Raw genomic sequence first — 20,224 nt, 5'->3', positions numbered from 1 at the left:
CCTGCTGGGCTCTGGCGATCCTTCAGCCTCAGCCTTCCAAGTAGCTGGAACTATAGGCGCACGCTACCATGCCTGGCTAGTTTTTGATTTATTTTATTTTATTTTTTTTGAGTTGAAATCTCACTCTGTTTCCCAGACTGGAGTGCAGTGGCCGCTCCCGCCCACCTCAGCCTCGACCTGCTGGGCTCTGGCGATCCTTCCGCCTCAGCCTTCCAAGTAGCCGGAACTACAGGCATGCACTACCACGCCCGGCCGATTTTTTGATTTATTGTAGAGATGAAGTCTTGCTGCCCAGGCGGGTCTCGAACCCGCGGGCTCAGGCAATCCACTCACCTCAGTCTCCTAAAGGCGTGGGATTATAGGCTGAGCCACCGACCCGGCTTTGATTTATTTTAGAGATGCCCAGGTGGGTCTCGAACCCGCGGGCTCAGGCAATCCTCTTGCCTCAGCCTCCCAAAGAGCTGGAATTACAGACTGAGCCACCGAGCCCGGCCAGTTGGGCATATTTCTAAGAACCTTGTTTGCAGGATTGAAAAGTCAAGTGGGAAAGAGGTATAGAATAAAGAGACTTCACTGATTATGTCTTCTATATACAGAAGCTACGATAGCCGAAACAAGCATGAGATCATTCGCTGCTTGAAAGCTTTTATGAACAACAAGGTGAGATTTTTCTCATTCTCATTCCAACTCCCATCTGGACCCCTGTTCTTCTCTTGGTGAATCCTAAAAATGAACTAGGAATGTGAGGTTCAAGGATTTTTTACTTCCCTTTTATTTTCTTTTGAAGCCAGGATTTATTGAGAGGAAATGCTCCCACAGCAGGAAAGGACCTGAAGTGGTTGCCCCCCTTTTATTTTCATAACAGTTTTTTGTTTTTATTTTTTTTGAGTTGGAGGCTCACTCTGTTGTCCAGGCTGGAGTGCAGTGGTACACTCATAGCTATCGCAGCCTCAACCTGCTGGGTTCAGGCAGTCCTTCCATGTAACTGGAACTACAGGTATGCATCACCACACCCAGCTAATTTTTTGATTTATTGTAGAGACGAGGTCTTACCAAGTTGCCCAGGCTGGTCTTAAACCCCTGGGTTCAGGCATCCCTCCTTCCTCCACCTCCCAAAATACTGGGATTGCAGGCATGAGCCACCACACCCGGCTCATAACTGCTTTTTCGTTGCCATATATACATGCTTCTACGGATGTATTTTCCCAGTTCTAACTTCTGTTTCAGAGGGTAGGCCCAATTTTCCTCCTCTTTCTTCACTTTTTTCCCCCTAATTCTTATATTTCCTGACTTGTAGTTATTGTTTTTGGAAAATTTGCTTTATTCTCTTCTTTTTGTTTGTAATAGTTTTTTGTTTGTTTGTTTTTTGTTTTGAGTTAGAGTCTCACTCTGTTGCCCAGACTGGAGTGCAGTGGCTGCTCCCGGCCACCGTAGCCTCGACTTGCTGGGCTCCGGCAATCCTTCCACCTCAGCCTTCCGAGTAGCCACAATTACAGGCGGCGCACTACCACGCTCAGCTGATTTTTTGATTTTATTGTAGAGATGAGGTCTCGCCTGCCCAGGCGGGTCTCGAACCCACAGGCTCAGACAATCTACTCACCTCAGCCTCCCAAAGGTGTGGGATTACAGGCTGAGCCACCGAACCCGGCTTTGCTTATAATAGTTTTTTTCCATCTAGACTGTTCCTAATTTATAATTTTTTCTTTTTTTTGTCTGTTTAGTAGTTAAATCCATGGAGACCACAGTTATTTGCCTCTGAGTACAAATCATTCTTCTTCACTGTTTAATTTTGTTATAATTAACTTATTCGATTGGATTGGAAGGGTATTAAAAAGAAACATAAAAATCAAAGACTTTTATTCTTGCAAGACATGAAATTCTGTTGTGTCTCCTAGCAGATTATTTTGTTATATTCATCTATACTTAATTATATTGGGAAAAGTTATTTAACCCCTGTCTAGTATACCACAAATTGGGTTTTCTAGTGTACCACAAATTGGGTTTCTTTAACAACATAAATTTATTATCTCACAGTTCTAGGGGCTAGAAGTCAAAAATCAAGGTGTTAGCAGCATTGGCTCCTTCTGAAGGCTGTGTGGGATAATATGTTTTGTGCTGTCTCCTCGCTTCTGGTGTTCTGCTGGCAATCTTTGGCATTCCTTAGCTTGTAGATGCATCAACCTGATCTCTTGTGTATGTTCACTTGGTGTTCTTACTGTTTTCGTATCTGAATCAAAATTTCCTCTTTTTATAAGGATACATTTTGAGGTATTTGGGATTAGGACTTCAACATACGAATTTGAGGGGTCACCCTTCAACCCGTAATAACCCTCAAACTTGTCCCCAGTTGTATGGTATCATCTTTAAGCCTTCTTTCTCTGTTCTTGTCCTACCAGTTTGGAATCAAGACCATGTTGGAGACAGAAGAAGGAATCCTACTACTGGTCAGAGCTATGGATCCTGCTGTTCCCAGCATGATGATTGATGCAGCTAAGCTGCTTTCTGCTCTTTGTATTCTACCACAGCCAGAAGACATGTATGTGACTGAAATTCTTTCTCTTCACCATTCTCAATTTTACCATTTTCTCTTAGTCTAAAGGAAAATTGAGTTGCTTGGGTGTCCTCTTGACCTTAAGTAATAGGTATGATTGTATTTCTTCGCAGAAGTGAATACTGGAGAATTTTACTATTAAAGAATGATTCCTACGTGATAGGCACCATCCTGAGTGTTCTATTTGTTATCAGAGGCACAGCAGGATATCTACAGCTCCATTAATGTCTGCATGGTCTAGAACAAGAGTTTCTTCTTACTGTTTTGTCTTGTTTTTAAATTCATAAGAGACATAACATTGTTTTAAGAATTCAGACATTATAGAAGTATATACAATAAAATTCAACAGCCTCATCATCCCTTTGCCAAATCCTGTTTTGCAGAGATAATCAGTTAATGGCTTAGTATAGTCTCATAGATTTAAACACAAAGAAACATACTGCATTTTCCTGATTCTGTTTTTTTTGTTTTTTGTTTTGAGTTGGAGTCTCACTCTGTCACCCCGGCTGGAGGATGGTGGCACGTTCCTGGCCACTGCAGCCTTGACCTGCCGGGTTCAGGCGATCCTTCAGCCGCAGCCTTCCAAGTAGCTGGAACTACAGGCACGCGCCACCATGCCCGGCTAATTTTGTGACTTATTGTAGAGATGAGGTCTCCCCGAGTCGCGTAGGCTGGTCTCAAACCCGCGGGCTCAGGCAATCCTCTCACCTAGGCCTCCCAAAGTGCTGGGCCTGCATTTCCCTGATTCTAAGACATCTTCTGCCACTCAGCAGATAGAATCTTAGAGTTGAGAAATAAAACTTATGCCTATAAAACCAATTGCATATATAGGATAGATTTTTATTTGACAGTAGATCTTGGACATCCTTCTTTGTCGGTACTTATAGTTCTCCCTTATTAGCTTTAGTCACTGTTTACTATTCCATATGTATGTATGTATGTTCCATAATTTATTTAAGGGTTCTCCCATTGCTAGGTAAATTTTTTTTTTTTCAGTTGGAGTCTCACTGCAATAGCACTCTCACGGTCATCCCAGCGTCTACCTGCTAGGCTCAGGTGATCCTTCTGCCTCAGCCTTTCAAGTAGAGAGAGCTACAGGTGTGTGCTACCACACCTGGCTAATTTTTTTTTAATTGTAGAGATGAGGTCTCACCAAGTTGCTCAGGCTGGTCTTGAACCTATGGGCTCAGGCAGTCCTCTTGTATCGGCCATGCTGGTATTATAGGCTTGAGCCACTGCGCTTCGCCCCCGCCCCCTTTAAAAAAAAAAGTAGATTTCTTCCCCTGTTCTAGGGGATAAGAATAATTTTTATGGCCAGGTGCAGTGACTCACACTTATAATCCCAGCACTTTGGGAGGCAGAGGTGAGAGGATTGCCTGAGTCCAGGGTTTTGAGGTGAGACTGGGCAACTTGGTGAGACTTCCTCTCTACAATAAATAAAAATTAGCCGGGCATGGTGGTGCATGCCTGTGGCTCCAGCTTACTTGGGAGGCTGAGATGGAAGAATCACCTGAGCCCAGCAGGTTGAGGCTGTGGTTGCAATGAGTGTGCCACTGCAGTCCAGCCTGAGCAACAGAGTGAGACTCCAACTCAAAAAAAAAAAAAAAAAAAAAAAAGAATAATTTTTACTATGACAAATGATACTATAATGAACATCCTTATACATATACTTTTTCATGTTTATGCTTATATGTTGGATATATTTCTAAAAGCAGGCCATATGTTTCATGCATAAGAAATTGATTAGTGCTATTATTATTATTATTACTATTTTTTGAGTTGGAGTCTCACTCTGTTGCCCAGACTGGAGTGCAGTGGCCGCTTCCGGCCACCGCAGCCTTGACCTGCTGGCCTCCGGTGATCCTTCCGCCTCAGCTTTCCGAGTAGCCGGAATTACAGGCACGCGCTACCACGCCCAGCTGATTTGTTGATTTATTGTAGAGATGAGGTCTTGCTGCCCAGGCGGGTCTCGAACCCACGGGCTCAGGCAATACACTCACCTCAGCCTCCCAAAGGCGCGGGATTACAGGTTGAGCCACCGAGCCCGGCTGATTAGTGCTGTTATATGTCTCTCCAAAAGTTGTACCGATTTATGCTTCATGAAACAGGGGTCTTAGATTTAGTATTCATGATAGGAGCCTAGGGATGAATTTTGGGGATGCAGTTCTCTGAAGAGATGATCCTTAGCTTTCAGCAGATTCTGGCTTCTACTCTAGGGGTGCTGAGAAGAATAATTGAGCCATCTAGAGAACTGATGATGTCCTATTTCTAACCAACCTGTGCCCCTGTGGTAATCTCCCTGTTAGACATATTTGTGTTAGAGCACCTGGACAGTTCTTTCCCTTTTCTTTCTCTTGGGCAGGAATGAAAGGGTTTTGGAGGCAATGACAGAAAGAGCTGAGATGGATGAGATGGAACGTTTCCAACCACTGCTGGATGGATTAAAAAGTGGGACCTCCATTGCACTCAAGGCATGTATATCCCCTGAAACTGGGCCCAGGAATAGAGTTCAAGATGGAAAAATTTAAGTTCACTTGACCTTTTAATAAAACATGTGGACTGGCTCTCAACTATAAATTTTATATTTCAGCATATGCTCTGAGGGGAAAATGATTAAACCTTCTAAGAAAGCAATGAAAGAACTGTTTAACTCATTATGAGATGGAAAAAAGCCAAGATATCTATTTACAAACTGGGAAAACCCAGGCTTATAATAATATATACTGTCAAATTCTTGAATCATTTAGCGTTTTGAGCTCTCCAGACCTGTGCTCAAACCAAGTCTCATTACTCTAGTACAGAAGTCACTTTTAGAGCCTTTGTAATATCTTCCAGATTACATTTAGGGATCTCAGAATACATGTAAAGAAATAGATTCTTTATTTCCAGGAGTCAGCATTGATATAACTGCTGAATTTGTTATTTTAGGTGGGATGCCTACAGCTGATCAATGCTCTCATCACACCAGCTGAAGAACTTGACTTCCGAGTTCACATCCGAAGTGAACTGATGCGCTTGGGACTACATCAGGTGTTACAGGTATGCTATTACATTTCATTAGAAAGGTTGGGCTGATTCCTTCCTGCTTTTACAGCCCCAGTCATCCCTGTGAGAACTCTGGTTTTCAACTTAAAAGTCAAGTTGAAAGGCTTGGGTTTCTAGTCATGTAGGATACTTTTGGTTTCCCTAACTTCTGCTTTTGTCTACTTTGACTCTGCAGGACCTTCGAGAGATTGAAAATGATGATATGAGAGTACAACTAAATGTGTTTGATGAACAAGGGGAGGAGGATTCCTATGACCTGAAGGGACGACTGGATGACATTCGCATGGAGATGGAATATCCTTTTACTGACTGGGCTCATTTCAGTTGAGACATTTATTGCATTCAGTCACAGATCCCTTTATGGAATGGTTTGGAGGTGGTGAATCAAAAACAGGGCATTAGGCTTATGTATCTTCTTAGTAAATAAGGCAGGTGTCTTTTTCTTGCTGCTAGCTTTATTTAACTCAGCGTGGACCAGGAAAGTAAGGGTGATCTGAGGGTTGTTCAGCATGGAAGCAGCCATCAAAATTAGTGTAAGCTTCCTAGAACATGATAGTTTAGATTACTGAGATGGAGAGCTGGTTTTTAGAGATTTTGGACTGTCAGAGGTAGTAATTTGGTTACCTGTTAATATTTGCCACAAGTGACTTTGAGGCAGTTATCTTTTAGTTTCTATCTACTGTCTGATTTTCTTTCTTTCTTTTTTTTGAGTCAGAGTCTCGCTCTGTCACCTAGGCTAGAGCACAATGGCATGCTCACAGCCACCGCATCCTCAACCTGCTGGGCTCACGTGATCCTTCCACCTCAACCTTCTAAGTAGCTGGAACTATAGGTGCATACCACCCCATCCAGCTAGTTTATTTATTATAGAGACAAGTTCTCACCAAGTTGCCCAAGCTGGTCTTGAACCCCTGGACTCAGGCAGTCCTCTCACCTCCGCCTCCCAAAGTGCTGGGATTATAGGCATGAGGCACCGTGCCTGGCTTAACTGCCTGATTTTCAAGCCAAGTACTAGGAATCTTCTGTTGCTGGGTATAGTACCACCCAACTTACTGGTCCTTTAACTAAAATACATTTTATAGAGCTTAAAGTTTCTGGTGATGTTTATAGGAGGACTAACTATTAGAGTGGAAGTGGCATCTTGCTACTTTTCCCTCCCTAGCTTTTCCAAGAATTGAGCAAGCCTCCTGTCAAACGTAATTTGTGCATATTTGTTTTCCTTAGCCTAGTCCCCTTTTCCACTGACTTTAGTGAAGTCTTTCAGATTCTCTTAAACACAGTGAAGGATTCAAAGGCAGAGCCACACTTCTTGTCCATCCTGCAGCACCTACTGTTGGTCCGAAATGACTATGAGGCCAGGTAAGATGGTTTCCCTGTGGGAAGTTTTGAATTTGAGCCTAAGTGGAGAGATCAAAACCCTTAAATTTAAAGATTGTACTGTAAGGGGAAAAAGAAAAGGCAAAGACCCAGGATTGGATTCATTAGTCACAGATAAAGGAAGTTGTCGGTTGTTTCTTTAATCTAAGTGCAAGGCATTCAGAGTTTGTAAAATGCAATGCCTTTCCACTTTTGGAGGAGAGTGGGTAGGTACGACGAAGATGATAGCAAAGGGAGGTGGCAGTTTAAAATTCTTTCTGATTGCCTGGAAGTAGCAATATAGCAATAGCACTATCTATCGGAGGAAGGGGCAATCTGAATTTTTAAATGGAAAACTGTTGGCGGTAGGAGGCAGATGGGAAGAAGTTTGGGTTATCTGAAGTAGATAGGGTAGCTTATGTGGAAAAAGGAGATTTTTTTTAGCATGGCAGTGATAACTTATGTTAACTTTATGAATAGTTTTGTCCAGATAACTTATCCTCAGTTCTCGTAAGTTATCAAAGCAGGTAACTTTTCTTGGTTCTGAATACTTCTTCAAGTTTTATTTTGATTTTCCTTTGATAACCCTCTCTTGTTTTCTTATAGACCACAATACTATAAGTTGATTGAAGAATGTATTTCCCAGATAATTCTGCACAAGAATGGGGCTGATCCTGACTTCAAGTGCCGGCACCTCCAGATTGATATTGAGGGATTGATTGGTAAGCATATTCTTCTATCTGGTTTCTCAAAACAGTGCTTCTTCCTTCCATTTTACATCTTTCAGTAAAAATTTCAGAGACGGTATCTTCCCATTGTCCAGGTATTTCCATTTTTGTCGTTTCTTAGGTCATAACCAACATCTTTGTTAGGAATATACAGGCCTTTGGTTTATGTTTACATAAATCAAAAACTTTACCTCTTCTCATACACCAATACCTTTTCCTGGTCTCAGAGAGTCAAGAGTATTATTCCTAATCCTTCTTCGTGTCACCCAGCTTGGTTGTCTTACCATGTACTCAGAAATTATATGTTGAACTTCATGGAAAATTTCATTTCTTTGTTTAGTGCAGAACATTAAGGATAATGAAAGTAACCAAAAGGACAGAAGGCTTCCTTGGAAGGGCTTAGATATGAAAGCGGTAGAATAAGAGAATTGACAGTATTACTTACTGATGCTGCTCCTTTACAGATCAAATGATTGATAAAACAAAAGTGGAGAAATCTGAAGCCAGAGCTACAGAGCTGGAAAAAAAGGTGTGTATGAGGGATCAAAAATCTTTTAGGATATATGTCTTTGTCTGAGGGTTACTATTTTTCTGACCTGTGAGACAGTTTTTGTCCATAGTAGTTTGAAAGCATACGGCACCTAATGGTGTAGTTCCTAGGGTAAGTAGTTTCCAGTATAGATTAGTCACTGGAGAACATGATGGGGAGGTGATTATGAGGAGCTAATGGTGGGCTTACACAGTCCTTGGGCTGCTGGACAGTACAAGAAAGACAGATGATACTTTTATATCATAATGATGGCACTCTCAAGTTTGCTTGGCATTTTAGGCCTCTTATCCCTAGAACTATAGGAGCTAGAGTATGTCTGAATTCTGTTTTTCTCTTCAGTTGTTAAGGACTCATATTGTGACTAATAGGTTTTTTATCCTAGAAACCACTGGGATTGTACTACTATGGCTGTCTTGGTTAAATATCTTTAAAATCTTAGTTAAAAGAAAAAAACTATAAAAATAGGAAGACTGAAATGAACTCGGATTCCTGTTTTCTTTAACCTTGATTTTAAGGTCAAAAACATGGTGCTTTTGTCCCCCCCAGACATTGCCTGAGATATGGGTCAGTGAGCACGATAGATTGGCACAAAACAATAAATTATGGGGAATAACACTTATGCTTCTTACTGAGATGAAGAGATTGCTGGGAGCCTGATTTTTTTTTCTTCTTTAGCTGGACTCAGAGTTAACAGCCCGACATGAGCTACAGGTGGAAATGAAAAAGATGGAAAGTGACTTTGAGCAGAAGCTTCAGGATCTTCAGGGAGAAAAAGATGCATTGGATTCTGAAAAGCAACAGATTGCCACAGAGAAACAGGATCTGAAAGTGGAGGTGTCCCAGCTCACAGGAGAGGTAACATCTAAGCAGGGAAAACAGAGTGACCCATAATCTCAGGAGGTAAATGTCTTGGAACAGGAGTTGGTTGTCTCACTTCTAGGGAGGGCTCAGCTACTAATATGTAATCTAGTTAAATGGTGCATGTTTTAAAATCATATACTATCTTTTGTTTTGGAGGTAATACATAAGTCAGAAAATTTGGAAAATGCAGAAAAACATTAAAAATAAGCTAAGTTATTCACAGTACTACCCCAAAATAAAGGTAATAAGTCTTCTAATAAATTTAGAAATAAAAACTGGGCTGGGCTGGATGGCTTAGCCTATAATCCCAGCACTTTGGGAGGCTGAGGCGAGTGGATTGCCCAAGTCCGCGGATTTAAGACCCACCTGGGCAACTTGGCGAGTCCTGTCTCTACAATTAATCAAAAATTGGCCGGGCATGGTAGCGCATGCTGTAGTTTCAGCTACTTGGAAGACTGAGGCAGAAGGATTACCGGAGCCCAGCAGATTGAGGCTGAGGTGGCCGGGAGTGTGCCACTGCACTCCAGGTCTGGGCTACAGTGTGAGACTCCAATTCAAAAAAATAAAAAGTAGCCGGGCTCGGTGGCTCAGCCTGTAATCCCGCGCCTTTGGGAGGCTGAGGTGAGTGGATTGCCTGAGCCCATGGGTTTGAGACCCGCCTGGGCAACTTGGCGAGAACTCATCTCTGCAATAAATCAAAAAACTAGCTGGGTGTGGTAGCGCGTGCCTGTAATTCTGGCTACTCAGAAGGCTGAGGCGGAAGGATCGCCGGATTCCAGCGGGTCGAGGCTGCGGTGGCCAGGAGCGGCCACTGCACTCCAGTCTGAGCGACAGAGTGAGACTCTAACTCAAAAAAAAAAAAATAATAATAATAATTAAATAAAACTGAACTGTTTTCATATTGACTAATTTATTGTTATTTTAGTTATCTCTGCACCGATTTATCCTTACTCTCTGAAGTAATAAATATTAAATGATCTGTGATATCTGATAACTTGATCATTTATATGGTTATATAACTACCTGTGTAGTACATGCGATAGTTATGTAACTGGAACATTTTATTTTCTTTACCTTTACATATCAAAAGGAGAGTTTGACAGAAAGGTTGGAGTTGTTTTGATACAAAGCTTGCAGAACTAAGAATATGAAGATCTGAATTCTAGTTTGGCTTTGCCGCTAAATAGCAGTGTGACTTTAAATGAATCATGTGATTTGTCTGACTCCTCTCCACGTGTAAAATGAGAAGTTTGGATTAAGTAGTTTCTTCAAGTAGTTTCCCTCCAGCCTTAGTTGTCCCTGAAGTCAAGTGAGAAGTACTCACACTGATGTTGTTTCTGTAGGTTGCCAAGCTGTCAAAGGAACTGGAAGATGCCAAGAAAAAGATGGCTTCCCTCTCTGCAGCAGTTGTTGCTGTAGCCCCTGTTTCTAGTAGTGCTACTGTTCCCCCTGCCCCTCCCTTACCTGGTGACTCTGGCACTGTCATTCCATCACCACCTCCCCCTCTTTTACCAGGGGAGGGTAGCATACCACCCCCACCTCCTCCTCCACCACCTCCCCCTCCTTTGCTTGGAGCTACTGCCATTCCTCCACCCCCTCCTTTACCTGGGAGTGCTGCTATTCCCCCTCCTCCCCCTTTGCTTGTGGGTGGTATTCCTCCACCACCTCCTTTGTCTGGAGGTATTGCCATCCCCCCACCACCTCCTTTGCCTGGAAGTATTGCTGTCCCCCCACCACCTCCTTTGCCTGGAAGTATTGCTGTCCCCCCACCACCTCCTTTGCCTGGAAATATTGCTGTCCCCCCCCCACCTCCTTTGCCTGGGGATGCTGGAATCCCCCCACCCCCCCCTCCTTTGCCTGGAGGGCCAGGAATGCCCCCTCCCCCTCTTCTTGGTGGTCCTGGAATCCCTCCACCCCCTCCATTTCCTGGAGGCCCTGGCATTCCTCCACCTCCACCTGGAATGGGTATGCCTCCACCTCCCCCCTTTGGATTTGGAGTTCCTGCAGCCCCAGTTCTGCCATTTGGGTTAACCCCCAAAAAACTTTATAAGCCAGAAGTACAGCTCCGGAGGCCAAATTGGTCCAAGGTAAGAGTTTCTTTTTCTTCATCAGATCTTAAGAAGCCACTTAAGTTTCCTACTCTGTATTTTGTGCATTGGTGTACTTCCCTTCCTAATAGCTTAAGTTTTTCAATCTTTAAGTTTCATTCATACTTATTTTTAATCAGCAGATATTAGGCACCTTCTGTATGCCAGATGTCACCATGTAGAGCCCTGTGAACCCCGTACTCTGAACTTAATCTTTTTTTTTTTTGAGTTGAAGTCTCACTCCATTGCTCAGACTGGTGTGCAGTGGCACGCTCCTGGCCACCACAGCCTCGACCTGCTGGACACTGGCAATCCTTCCACCTCAGCCTTCCAAGTAACTGGAAATACAGGCGCGTGCTACCATGCCCAGCCAATTTTTGATTTATTGTAGAGATGAGGTCTCGCCAAGTTGCCCCGGGCGGGTCTCAAACCCGCGGGCTCAGGCAATCCACTCACCTCAGCCTCCCAAAGTGCTGGGATTACAGGCTGAGCCACCGAGCTCATCCTGAACGTAATCATAACTGAACTTATACTTAAGGGTTTTTTGCATTTTCTCTGAGGATATGAGTACCATGGTAACACAGAGTTTGATAATAGGCATATCACCAGTCTGCAAACTACTGATAAATATGCTGATTCAAAAGTCATTGATTTATGAATACACTCTCCTACCCTCATTTCCCCGGATGTAAGTTACACAGACCATGTTTGCAAGGCACGGGTATTGTTCCCATGATGTGTTTGAGATGCCTGTGATTCTGAATTAGCCTTTTACTTCCAAAAACCAAGTTGAAATAAAGGAGCTCAAGGATTTGTTCATAAAATGAGCAAGTTTGACACAGTTAGCCAGAGGATGAGAAAAATATAATGTAGAACAAGAGAAGATGTGAAATACATTAAGCCATACTTCTGGAGCTTTAGAGTTAGAGGAGGGTAAGTAGCACAGCTGAATCTAGTTCTTGAAAAATCACCAATAAACAAATAAACGGGAAGTACCATCTCCTAATCCTACTCCAGCTGATTTCTGTCTCAGGTTAGTCTTGCTCTAGTAAGAAATTGCTGACAACGAACCAGCTACCTCTTGCATCATCATCAGTTTTCTAGGATGGAAAACATAGGACCCTGCTTTGTAATTCTTAACACCCTACCTTTATTTACAGTTTGTTGCTGAGGACCTTTCCCAGGACTGCTTCTGGACAAAAGTGAAGGAAGACCGCTTTGAGAACAATGACCTTTTCACCAAACTTAACCTTACCTTCTCTGCCCAGACCAAGAGTGAGTATCTTCCTTCTTAATGCAAAGGTATAGTGTAGGGCTTTAAATAGCCTTCCCATTCCCTTTTTTTCCCTGTGTGAGGGTGGAAAGGGAATGTTGGGTGGAAGAGAGATGAATTTTCCCATTCAGAAGAGGAAAATATGCTTTTGTATTATGGAGTTGCAGAGTTGGGAAAGGGAACTGTTGTTTGTAAGTATTTTGTGTTAGTATAAATTGTGGGATATGAGATTAAAGCGATAAGCTCAGTTTGGGCCAATTTTGATGGTGCTCTTCAACAAATTTTGGCACTGCCTTAAGGTACCATCTGCAGACCTGAGGACTTAAGATTTGGGTAGAGTCTTTAAAAGGTCTGTCTTCAGAAACAAAGAACCATGTGTGATTCCTTTTCTTTCTTCCATTTTTTTCCAATGTCTGATGCTTTCTCCCTCTTGGCTGTTTGCTCCTGCAGCTTCCAAAGGTAAGAATACAAAAAACCTTTTAGTTCGGTCTCTTGAATATTAGAGAAAAAGATGAAATAAGATGTAAAGGAATTGAGACACCAGAGATTGAGGGTTGATTTCATTTTGCTGGTTTTTTTCTGGAGTTCAAAACAACCAGTAGTTTTGGTGTTAACTAACAGGGAAGAAAGTTAAGTTGTTTGTTTAGAAGTGAGGGATGACTTAAGTAATACCTTAAGCACCTTATATTTGTGCTATATTGTACAATTTTCAAAGTGCTTTAACATATATTACCCTATTTGACCTACAAAGAAACCTTTTGAGACAGACAGAGGGTATAATATCTCTATTCTGAACATATATCGTCTCTGAACAGTTAGGTAGCTTTCCCAGGGTTACGTGATCAGGTTCAGGTGTCTCGACTTCTGGTCTGTGTTTTTTATATAAATTCTTTCTTTTCTTTTTTACCTTCATATGTGTCCTTTTATTTTAGAAGAGTTGATCTGCTTTGCCCTCTTTTTTCTTCACTTCCTAATTCTTGTGGTTTTGTGCTGCCTTGTGATAGGGCACTTGTAATTTCCCAAGAGAAACATAGTTTTAAAAAATCTTGTCATGTATATGGACAATTACAGCCTAATAATTTTGTATTTCTGTCTTCTTCCAGCATTTTTGTTTATTTAGAAGTTTATTATATCCCTAGTGACGCCTATAATCTCAGCACTTTTGGAGGCTGAGGTGAGAGGATTGCCTGAGTTTTAGACCAGCCTGGGCAACTTGGTGAGACCTCATCTCTACAATCAAAAAATTTGCCGGGCATGGTGGCACCCTCCTATAGTCCCAGCTACTTGGAAGGTTGAGATAGAAGGATCGCCTAAGCCCAGCAGGTGGAGGCTGCGGTGGCTGTGAGCATACCACTGCACTCCAGCCTGGGTGACAGAGTGAGACTCCAACTCAAAAATTGCAACTTTGAAGCATTTCCTCTCCTCACTTCCCCCCAGTAAATTAGTATGTTTAAAGACAATTATTCTTTTTTTTCCTTAAGTAATCTGGTGGAACCAGGCTGCACTTTGTTCTAAGTAGTCTAACATTGCTTAAGTACCTTTGGTGGCCTACTTGTGTGTGTGTGTGTGTGTCTAGAAGTGTAAGATCATAATGCTCAGACTCATCTTGTTGCCCTGTTATTGAGGGCAAAATGGCCTTTTCCTTTAAGAGAGCTGTCACCTTCCATGCTAAGGTCCAGACTAGGGAATTATTTTTATTCTCCTAGTTAAAAATACTGTGATGGTTACCACTTATACTCTAGTATATCAGTAATGACTAATTGACAGTGAAAGTCTAAAATGATTTTCTGATTTATAAGTTTACAGAAACTATCCCTATGTTGGCCTCTGGCATAAGTTTTTTTCTTGGATCTGAGCTCTGTACTCTGAGTGCCATTGCAAATGTATACTGACTGGGTCCCTTTTCTCCAATCCTTCCTCCCTCCCCATCCTTTCTGTCCCCATCTTTCATCTTTCTTTTTTTTTTTTTAACCAGGGGTCTAACTCTGTTTTTCCAGGCTAGAGTGCAATAGGACAATCACAGTTCACTGCAGCCTCAAACTCTTGGGCTCAAGTGATCCTCCCACCTTAGTCTCCTGAGTAGCTGGGACTACAGGTATGCACCACCACACCAGGCTAATTTTATTTTATTTTATTTTTCTGTAGAAATGAGGCCTTGCTATGTTGCCCAGGTTGGTTTTGAAATCCTGGGCTCAAGCAATCCTCTTGCCTTGGCCTCCCAAAGTGCTGGGATTATAGGTGTGAGCCATTATACCCAGCTCCATCCTTCATCCTTCTTTTGTTCTATGTAGGCATTTGCATTCCTGTTGATTTTAGTTGGGTTTTCTGCAGGTTAGTGGTCTTCCTTGGCATTATATTACCATTTTGAATTGGTATATATAGTAGTATTTAAAAAGTACCCAAGTTGGCTCCCTTTTTCACATGTCAAAAAAAGAACCCCTTAGTAAAAAGGCTTTGGACTTCTTAGAGTTTAGGTTTTTGTCAGGTGAGGAATTTTAAGCTCTCAAAACTTTGGAAATAAACACTCAGAGGCTGGGCACAGTGGCTCACGCCTATAATCTCAGCACTTTTGGAGGCTGAGGTGAGAGGATTGCCTGAGTTTTAGACCAGCCTGGGCAACTTGGTGAGACCTCATCTCTACAATCAAAAAATTTGCCGGGCATGGTGGCACCCTCCTATAGTCCCAGCTACTTGGAAGGTTGAGATAGAAGGATCGCCTAAGCCCAGCAGGTGGAGGCTGCGGTGGCTGTGAGCATACCACTGCACTCCAGCCTGGGTGACAGAGTGAGACTCCAACTCAAAAATAAAAAATAAAAAAAGCACTCAGAGGATCCAGGTCTCCTCAGTATGACAGCAAGGTCTACTTTGCTTCTGGTGCCTTAAATATCTCTAGTACTAGTATTTCAGAAAAAAGACCTTTATTCTTAATTTTTTTTTAAATCAAAGAAGAAACCCCAAATTAAATTTAGAGAAAAAAAGTCAGAAATTGTAAGAATAAAGGAACAGACCAACTCCTGACAAAGAATTCTGCATCTTGGTAATTATATTTATTAGAAGGATTGGAGAAAAATAAAAATACCATTTAGCTTAAGAGTTATTTGCAAAGCAATTCATTTCAGGAGTGGAAGATTTCTTGGGATCATTTCTTAATATCAAAATGTATGCAGGTTTCTCTTTTGAATGTCTTGTACATTTAAAGAGGCAACCGTATGAAGTCTCCTATTTTCCGCATGACACATTCTTTGTGTCAGCCAACTCTAAATGGAAGGGCAACAAGGACAACTCCATCTCCCCGGACAAAGAGCACTGGAATATTCTGCTTCATTGATTTACATATCTCTTCATATGTTTCTTCATCAATTTCTATAGTAGTCACAGTTTCTTCCACATCTCCCAATATCATATTTAAATGTTGATCATAAGCATGTAATCTGCCTCGAAGCTCTCGGTCATTCCTTTTTTTCACATAGATTCGTTCATCCAGGCTGAGCCTGATAAGATCCAAGGGCTTCTCTACAGTGTTAGTAGTTTGTTGCTGTTCCACGTCATCCGCCTGGGTGACAGAGTGAGACTCCAACTCAAAAAAGAAAAAAAAATTAATGATATACTCATTACCACCTTGTAAATATTCTGTCTTCCAAATGAATAAGTACCAATATGGACTAAATAATATAGTTCAAAATAGATTAAATAACTTTTTAATCTAAATACAGATTAAATAACTTTTTGAAGACTATATAGAAAGTGCCAGAGCCAGGGTTCAGGCTCTACACTGTAACTCTTAAGCCGTTACACCTCGGCTTCCCAGAAGTATATATACTTTCCCTAAGAGCCTCTGAAAGCTTAGATTCAGACAAAAGATGCAAGAAAGAGATGTGCTGGCTTAAGCAACCACTTTGTTCATTCAGGCACAAATATCCTTGAATTGGCATTGACTCTTTGAGTACAAAAAAGGGAATGATATTAGATTAGAGAAAGTGAGATACTAGATACTTAGGTCATAAAAGAGAAGGTATGTTCTGATTATAGTATATTCAACTCAGGAATGATATTAGATTAGAGAAAGTGAGATACTAGATACTTAGGTCATAAAAGAGAAGGTATGTTCTGATTATAGTATATTCAACTCAGGCAAAATTAATCTAGTTGGAGAAAGGAGACATGCTTATCTAGTAAAAGTGCTAAGAAGTGCTGCTTAGATGGTTTCAGCCCAGTAGTTGTCACTGTTGATGAGGAAGTTATTTGGACACTAGGTTTTTATCATATTGCATTATTTCCTCTCTTGCTTGCTAAACACATCTCTCTGCTATTTGTTAAACATGCCTATATTTTATTGATATCTAAAACCTTCCATTTACCTACTGGCTCCTCCAATAATGGGCAATTAAGAAAATACCTGCCTCACTCTGCACTCCTGTCTCCTGTAGCTAAAGTCTACAACTACTTAAGGTTCAAAAACAAGAATATATGTGCCTTTTTACTAAGAGAAAAGCTGAGAGACAGGGACTGGTTCTGAAATTTATGCCACAGTTTCTCCTATACGTTATTTCTTTCTTGAGGATTGGTCTTTTTTTTTTTTTTTTTTGAAATCTTTATTTCACATAAATCGGGCATATACTTACCTACTCAGGTAATTTATTTCCTGCCAGGAAATATTTTGAATTTAGATTTGATAAGCAGTGCCATAAAACTTCTAGTCCTTTTTCACTTTCCTTATAGTGATCAACAAGGAGTCTGTTGTCCTAGACTCTTTGCTGATTCTGCTTTTGAATTCCTTAGAAACATGTCCAGTAGTTAAATTCATTTTTTTCATCTCTCTAAAGAAGCATTTTTATTACTGTAGTGGCCTCAGGCAGGTTATTATTTGTATGTACAAGGTAGCTAGGTTTTTACTCTTCATTTCTTCTAATTCATATTCTCTTGTTGATTACATAATCATCAAACTATCACCTTTTGAACCACAGTGTGGTGAGAGATAACTGATGTCTTAAATACAGTAACTTTTCTTTTTAGGTTTATTTCTTCCTTCCAAAAACCTTTTGGATTCGAAAGAACCAGAAAATAGTCATCTTTAGTAGGTGTGCAGTGGACAATATGGAGCATTAGGCTTGTTAAGTATGAGGTGGATTGTGGAACTTCCTGTGAGTATCAGAACAGTTCTCCAACAGTATTTAATGGCAGTAATTTAGAAAGAACTCTGACTGAAAAGTAAAATCTTGACCAAGAACTGAGAATTTCATTAAAAAAAAAATCACAGTATTCTAGTTAATATTTGACTATGTGGGTCCAGTACTGTTGTCCCAGAAGTCAGAACTATTAGCAACAACAGGTAGGTTTACATGTCAGCTGCTCTTACATAACTTTCTTGCTTTAAGCTTCAGGTTTCAACAGGAGCCCCCTTCCCAAAAAAGATCTAAGGGTTGTTTTCTTTTTCCTGTGAGCCTCTTCTATCCACTAGGTGGCACTCACTCAGTTGGAGCTAAGTGAATTTTTTATAGCTTCTGCAGTTTTAACTTAAAAGCAAGATTTTTAAGAGTTTAACCTGCTCCACCTTGTTCAGTGAGTGTCTTGGCAGAAACTTGTCTGTTCCAACAGTTTCTTACTCCACTCAGGTGTATAGGGTTAGGACCAGAGGTACTAGTTAGGCAAGCATTTGTTGGGATTATTGTCTTTTAATTACTTAGCTTCTCTTGGGTTTTGAGTGGGGTCAGACTGTTAGCACAAAGCGATTAGGAATTTCTGGAATATCAGATATAATAGTCCCTTGTGATTGAAAAACATAAATATACCCCTATCACCTGGAGTTACCAGGGGTCCTGCAGATGGAAAAAGTACCACACCTTCTCCAGGTTATCCTCTTCCTGTCAGCAGTGGTATGAAAAAGAAACATAAACTATTCCCTCACATGCCTGTCTATACTATAGCCTTGCTATCGCTGTTTGCTTTGAAGCTACTGGATCAAAACAAACAATAGTATCGTATGCCATTTATCTTGGTTATGTCATTTACCATAGGAAGCCCCATACTCCAGGTCACCCTTCATCTCCCATACTTTAATTACCATAAGGTCCTATGTAGTTCCTATTCCATCTCCTCCCATCCCACCTAAGCTCCTGAAACTTGTTCGCTATGCCCTCTGGAACTCAGGGTCCATTACTGGCAAAATCTTCACGTCTCATCATCTTGACCTTGCTCTAACAGAAACCTAGTTTTCCTTCAATACTATTCCCCCCTCCCTGCATTTTTATTTATTTATTTCTTTAGAGTTGGAGTCTCACTTTGTTGCCCAGACTGAATTGCAGTGGCATGATCATGGCTACTGCAGTCTCAACTTGCTGGGCTCAGGCAGTCCTTCTGCCTTAGCCTGCCTGGTAGCTGGGACTATAGACATGCACCACCATGCCCAGTTTATTTTTTGATTTATTGTAGAAACGAGGTCTTACCATGTTGTCTAGACTGGTCTCGAACTCCTGGGTTCAGGCAATTCTCTTGCCTTTGCCTTGCAAAGTGCTGGTATTACAGGCATGAGCCACCATGCCCTGGCTACTTTCCTATTTGTTCTCTCATGTAGTTGTTTTTCTTTGTAGTCATACACTTTACCCCAGTGGGCTTAGAGGTAGGGTAGATGTCCTTTTTGTTCTTCATTGCCACTTTCAGGTCATTCTACCTTTTTTTTTCTAAAAACCAACAATTTCAAATCTCATGACATCAAATTATATCACCCAGTTTTTTGCTTTGTGCTGTCATCTAACATCCAAGTTACTCCTGATTTCTCAACCAATATAGTGTCTGGTCTCTCTAAATCTCCAATACTACCGCTGGCTTAATACTTAGGAATTTTTATACAAAAGAATCATGATCCTACCAATATTCTGACATTTCAATTTCTTGAATTCTTGCCTGGATCTTGTTTTCTATCCTACCTCACCTATTACCTACTCTGGTTATTACCATATCTGTGGCCCTTCCCTGATCTCAGTTTCATACCACCTATATCCTATCTTTTTACCTGGCTTTCTTTGGTACTCTGACCTCAGAGATCTCCAATCCATTTATTCCTACTACCTTTTCACTATCCTTTATCCCCTTGGTAACTTCACTCTTTCCCTCAGTTAAAATCCTCTGATTAATCATTACAATCCCTCTTCCATTACCTCTCTTTTATTTATTTATTTATTTTTTTTCTGAGTTGGAGTCTCCCTCGGTCACCTAGGCTGGAGTGCAGTGGCACTCTGACAGCCACCGCAACCTTGACCTGCTGGGCTCAGGTGATCCTACCTCAGCGTTCCAAGTAACTGGAATTGCAGGCATGCATCACCACGCCTGGCTAATTTTTTGTAGAGAAGAGGTCTCGCCAAGTTGCCCAGGCTGGTCTTGAACCCATGAGCTCAGACAATCCTCTCACCTCGGCCTCCCAAAATGCTGGGATTATAAGGCTTGAGCCACTGTGCCATTTCTCTTTTATTTTATCATACTTGATTGGCAAAACCACAATCCTGGTTTAATTCCATTGCTCTCTTCACCTTGTACCAGCTGTGCAACTGAAAGTGTCTGGAGAAAACCACACAACTGGCCCTCCTTGATAGCTTTCTTTTCTTGACTCCCAGGACAGCAAACACTTTTACTTTTCTTCTGCCTCATTGGCTTTCTCCTGGCTCTCTTCTGCTCATTTGTGAAGTTGCTTGTCCCCTGTTGCTGTCAGAAAATCATATTTTAAGTGTTTCTTTTTTTTTTTTGAGTTGGAGTCTCACTCTGTCACCCAGACTGGAGTGC

General features: G+C 41.4%; 1 protein-coding gene and 1 pseudogene across 1 annotated transcript in view; one reads left to right on the top strand and one right to left on the bottom strand.

Moving 5' to 3' along the window:
• DIAPH1 (diaphanous related formin 1) overlaps positions 1–20,224 on the top strand; it is a 78,598-nt gene that overhangs the window by 5,612 nt on the left and 52,762 nt on the right. The window contains exons 6-17 of the mRNA XM_021717292.1: positions 597–660; positions 2,397–2,536; positions 4,914–5,022; positions 5,480–5,590; positions 5,772–5,890; positions 6,839–6,955; positions 7,559–7,674; positions 8,145–8,209; positions 8,906–9,085; positions 10,435–11,178; positions 12,339–12,453; positions 12,902–12,910. Of these exons, the coding sequence (XP_021572967.1) occupies positions 597–660; positions 2,397–2,536; positions 4,914–5,022; positions 5,480–5,590; positions 5,772–5,890; positions 6,839–6,955; positions 7,559–7,674; positions 8,145–8,209; positions 8,906–9,085; positions 10,435–11,178; positions 12,339–12,453; positions 12,902–12,910 (1,889 nt within the window). The remainder of the gene's footprint in view (positions 1–596; positions 661–2,396; positions 2,537–4,913; positions 5,023–5,479; positions 5,591–5,771; positions 5,891–6,838; positions 6,956–7,558; positions 7,675–8,144; positions 8,210–8,905; positions 9,086–10,434; positions 11,179–12,338; positions 12,454–12,901; positions 12,911–20,224) is intronic.
• LOC110596491 overlaps positions 15,699–20,224 on the bottom strand; it is a 25,298-nt pseudogene continuing 20,772 nt past the window's right edge.

Source organism: Carlito syrichta, unplaced genomic scaffold (assembly GCF_000164805.1).
Source record: "Carlito syrichta isolate Samal-C Ts95f unplaced genomic scaffold, Tarsius_syrichta-2.0.1 Scaffold309624, whole genome shotgun sequence".
In the NCBI taxonomy this organism is placed as follows: Eukaryota; Metazoa; Chordata; class Mammalia; order Primates; family Tarsiidae; genus Carlito; species Carlito syrichta.
Note: the sequence above shows the minus strand (reverse complement) of the source record. Positions and strands in the feature narration are given on the sequence as shown.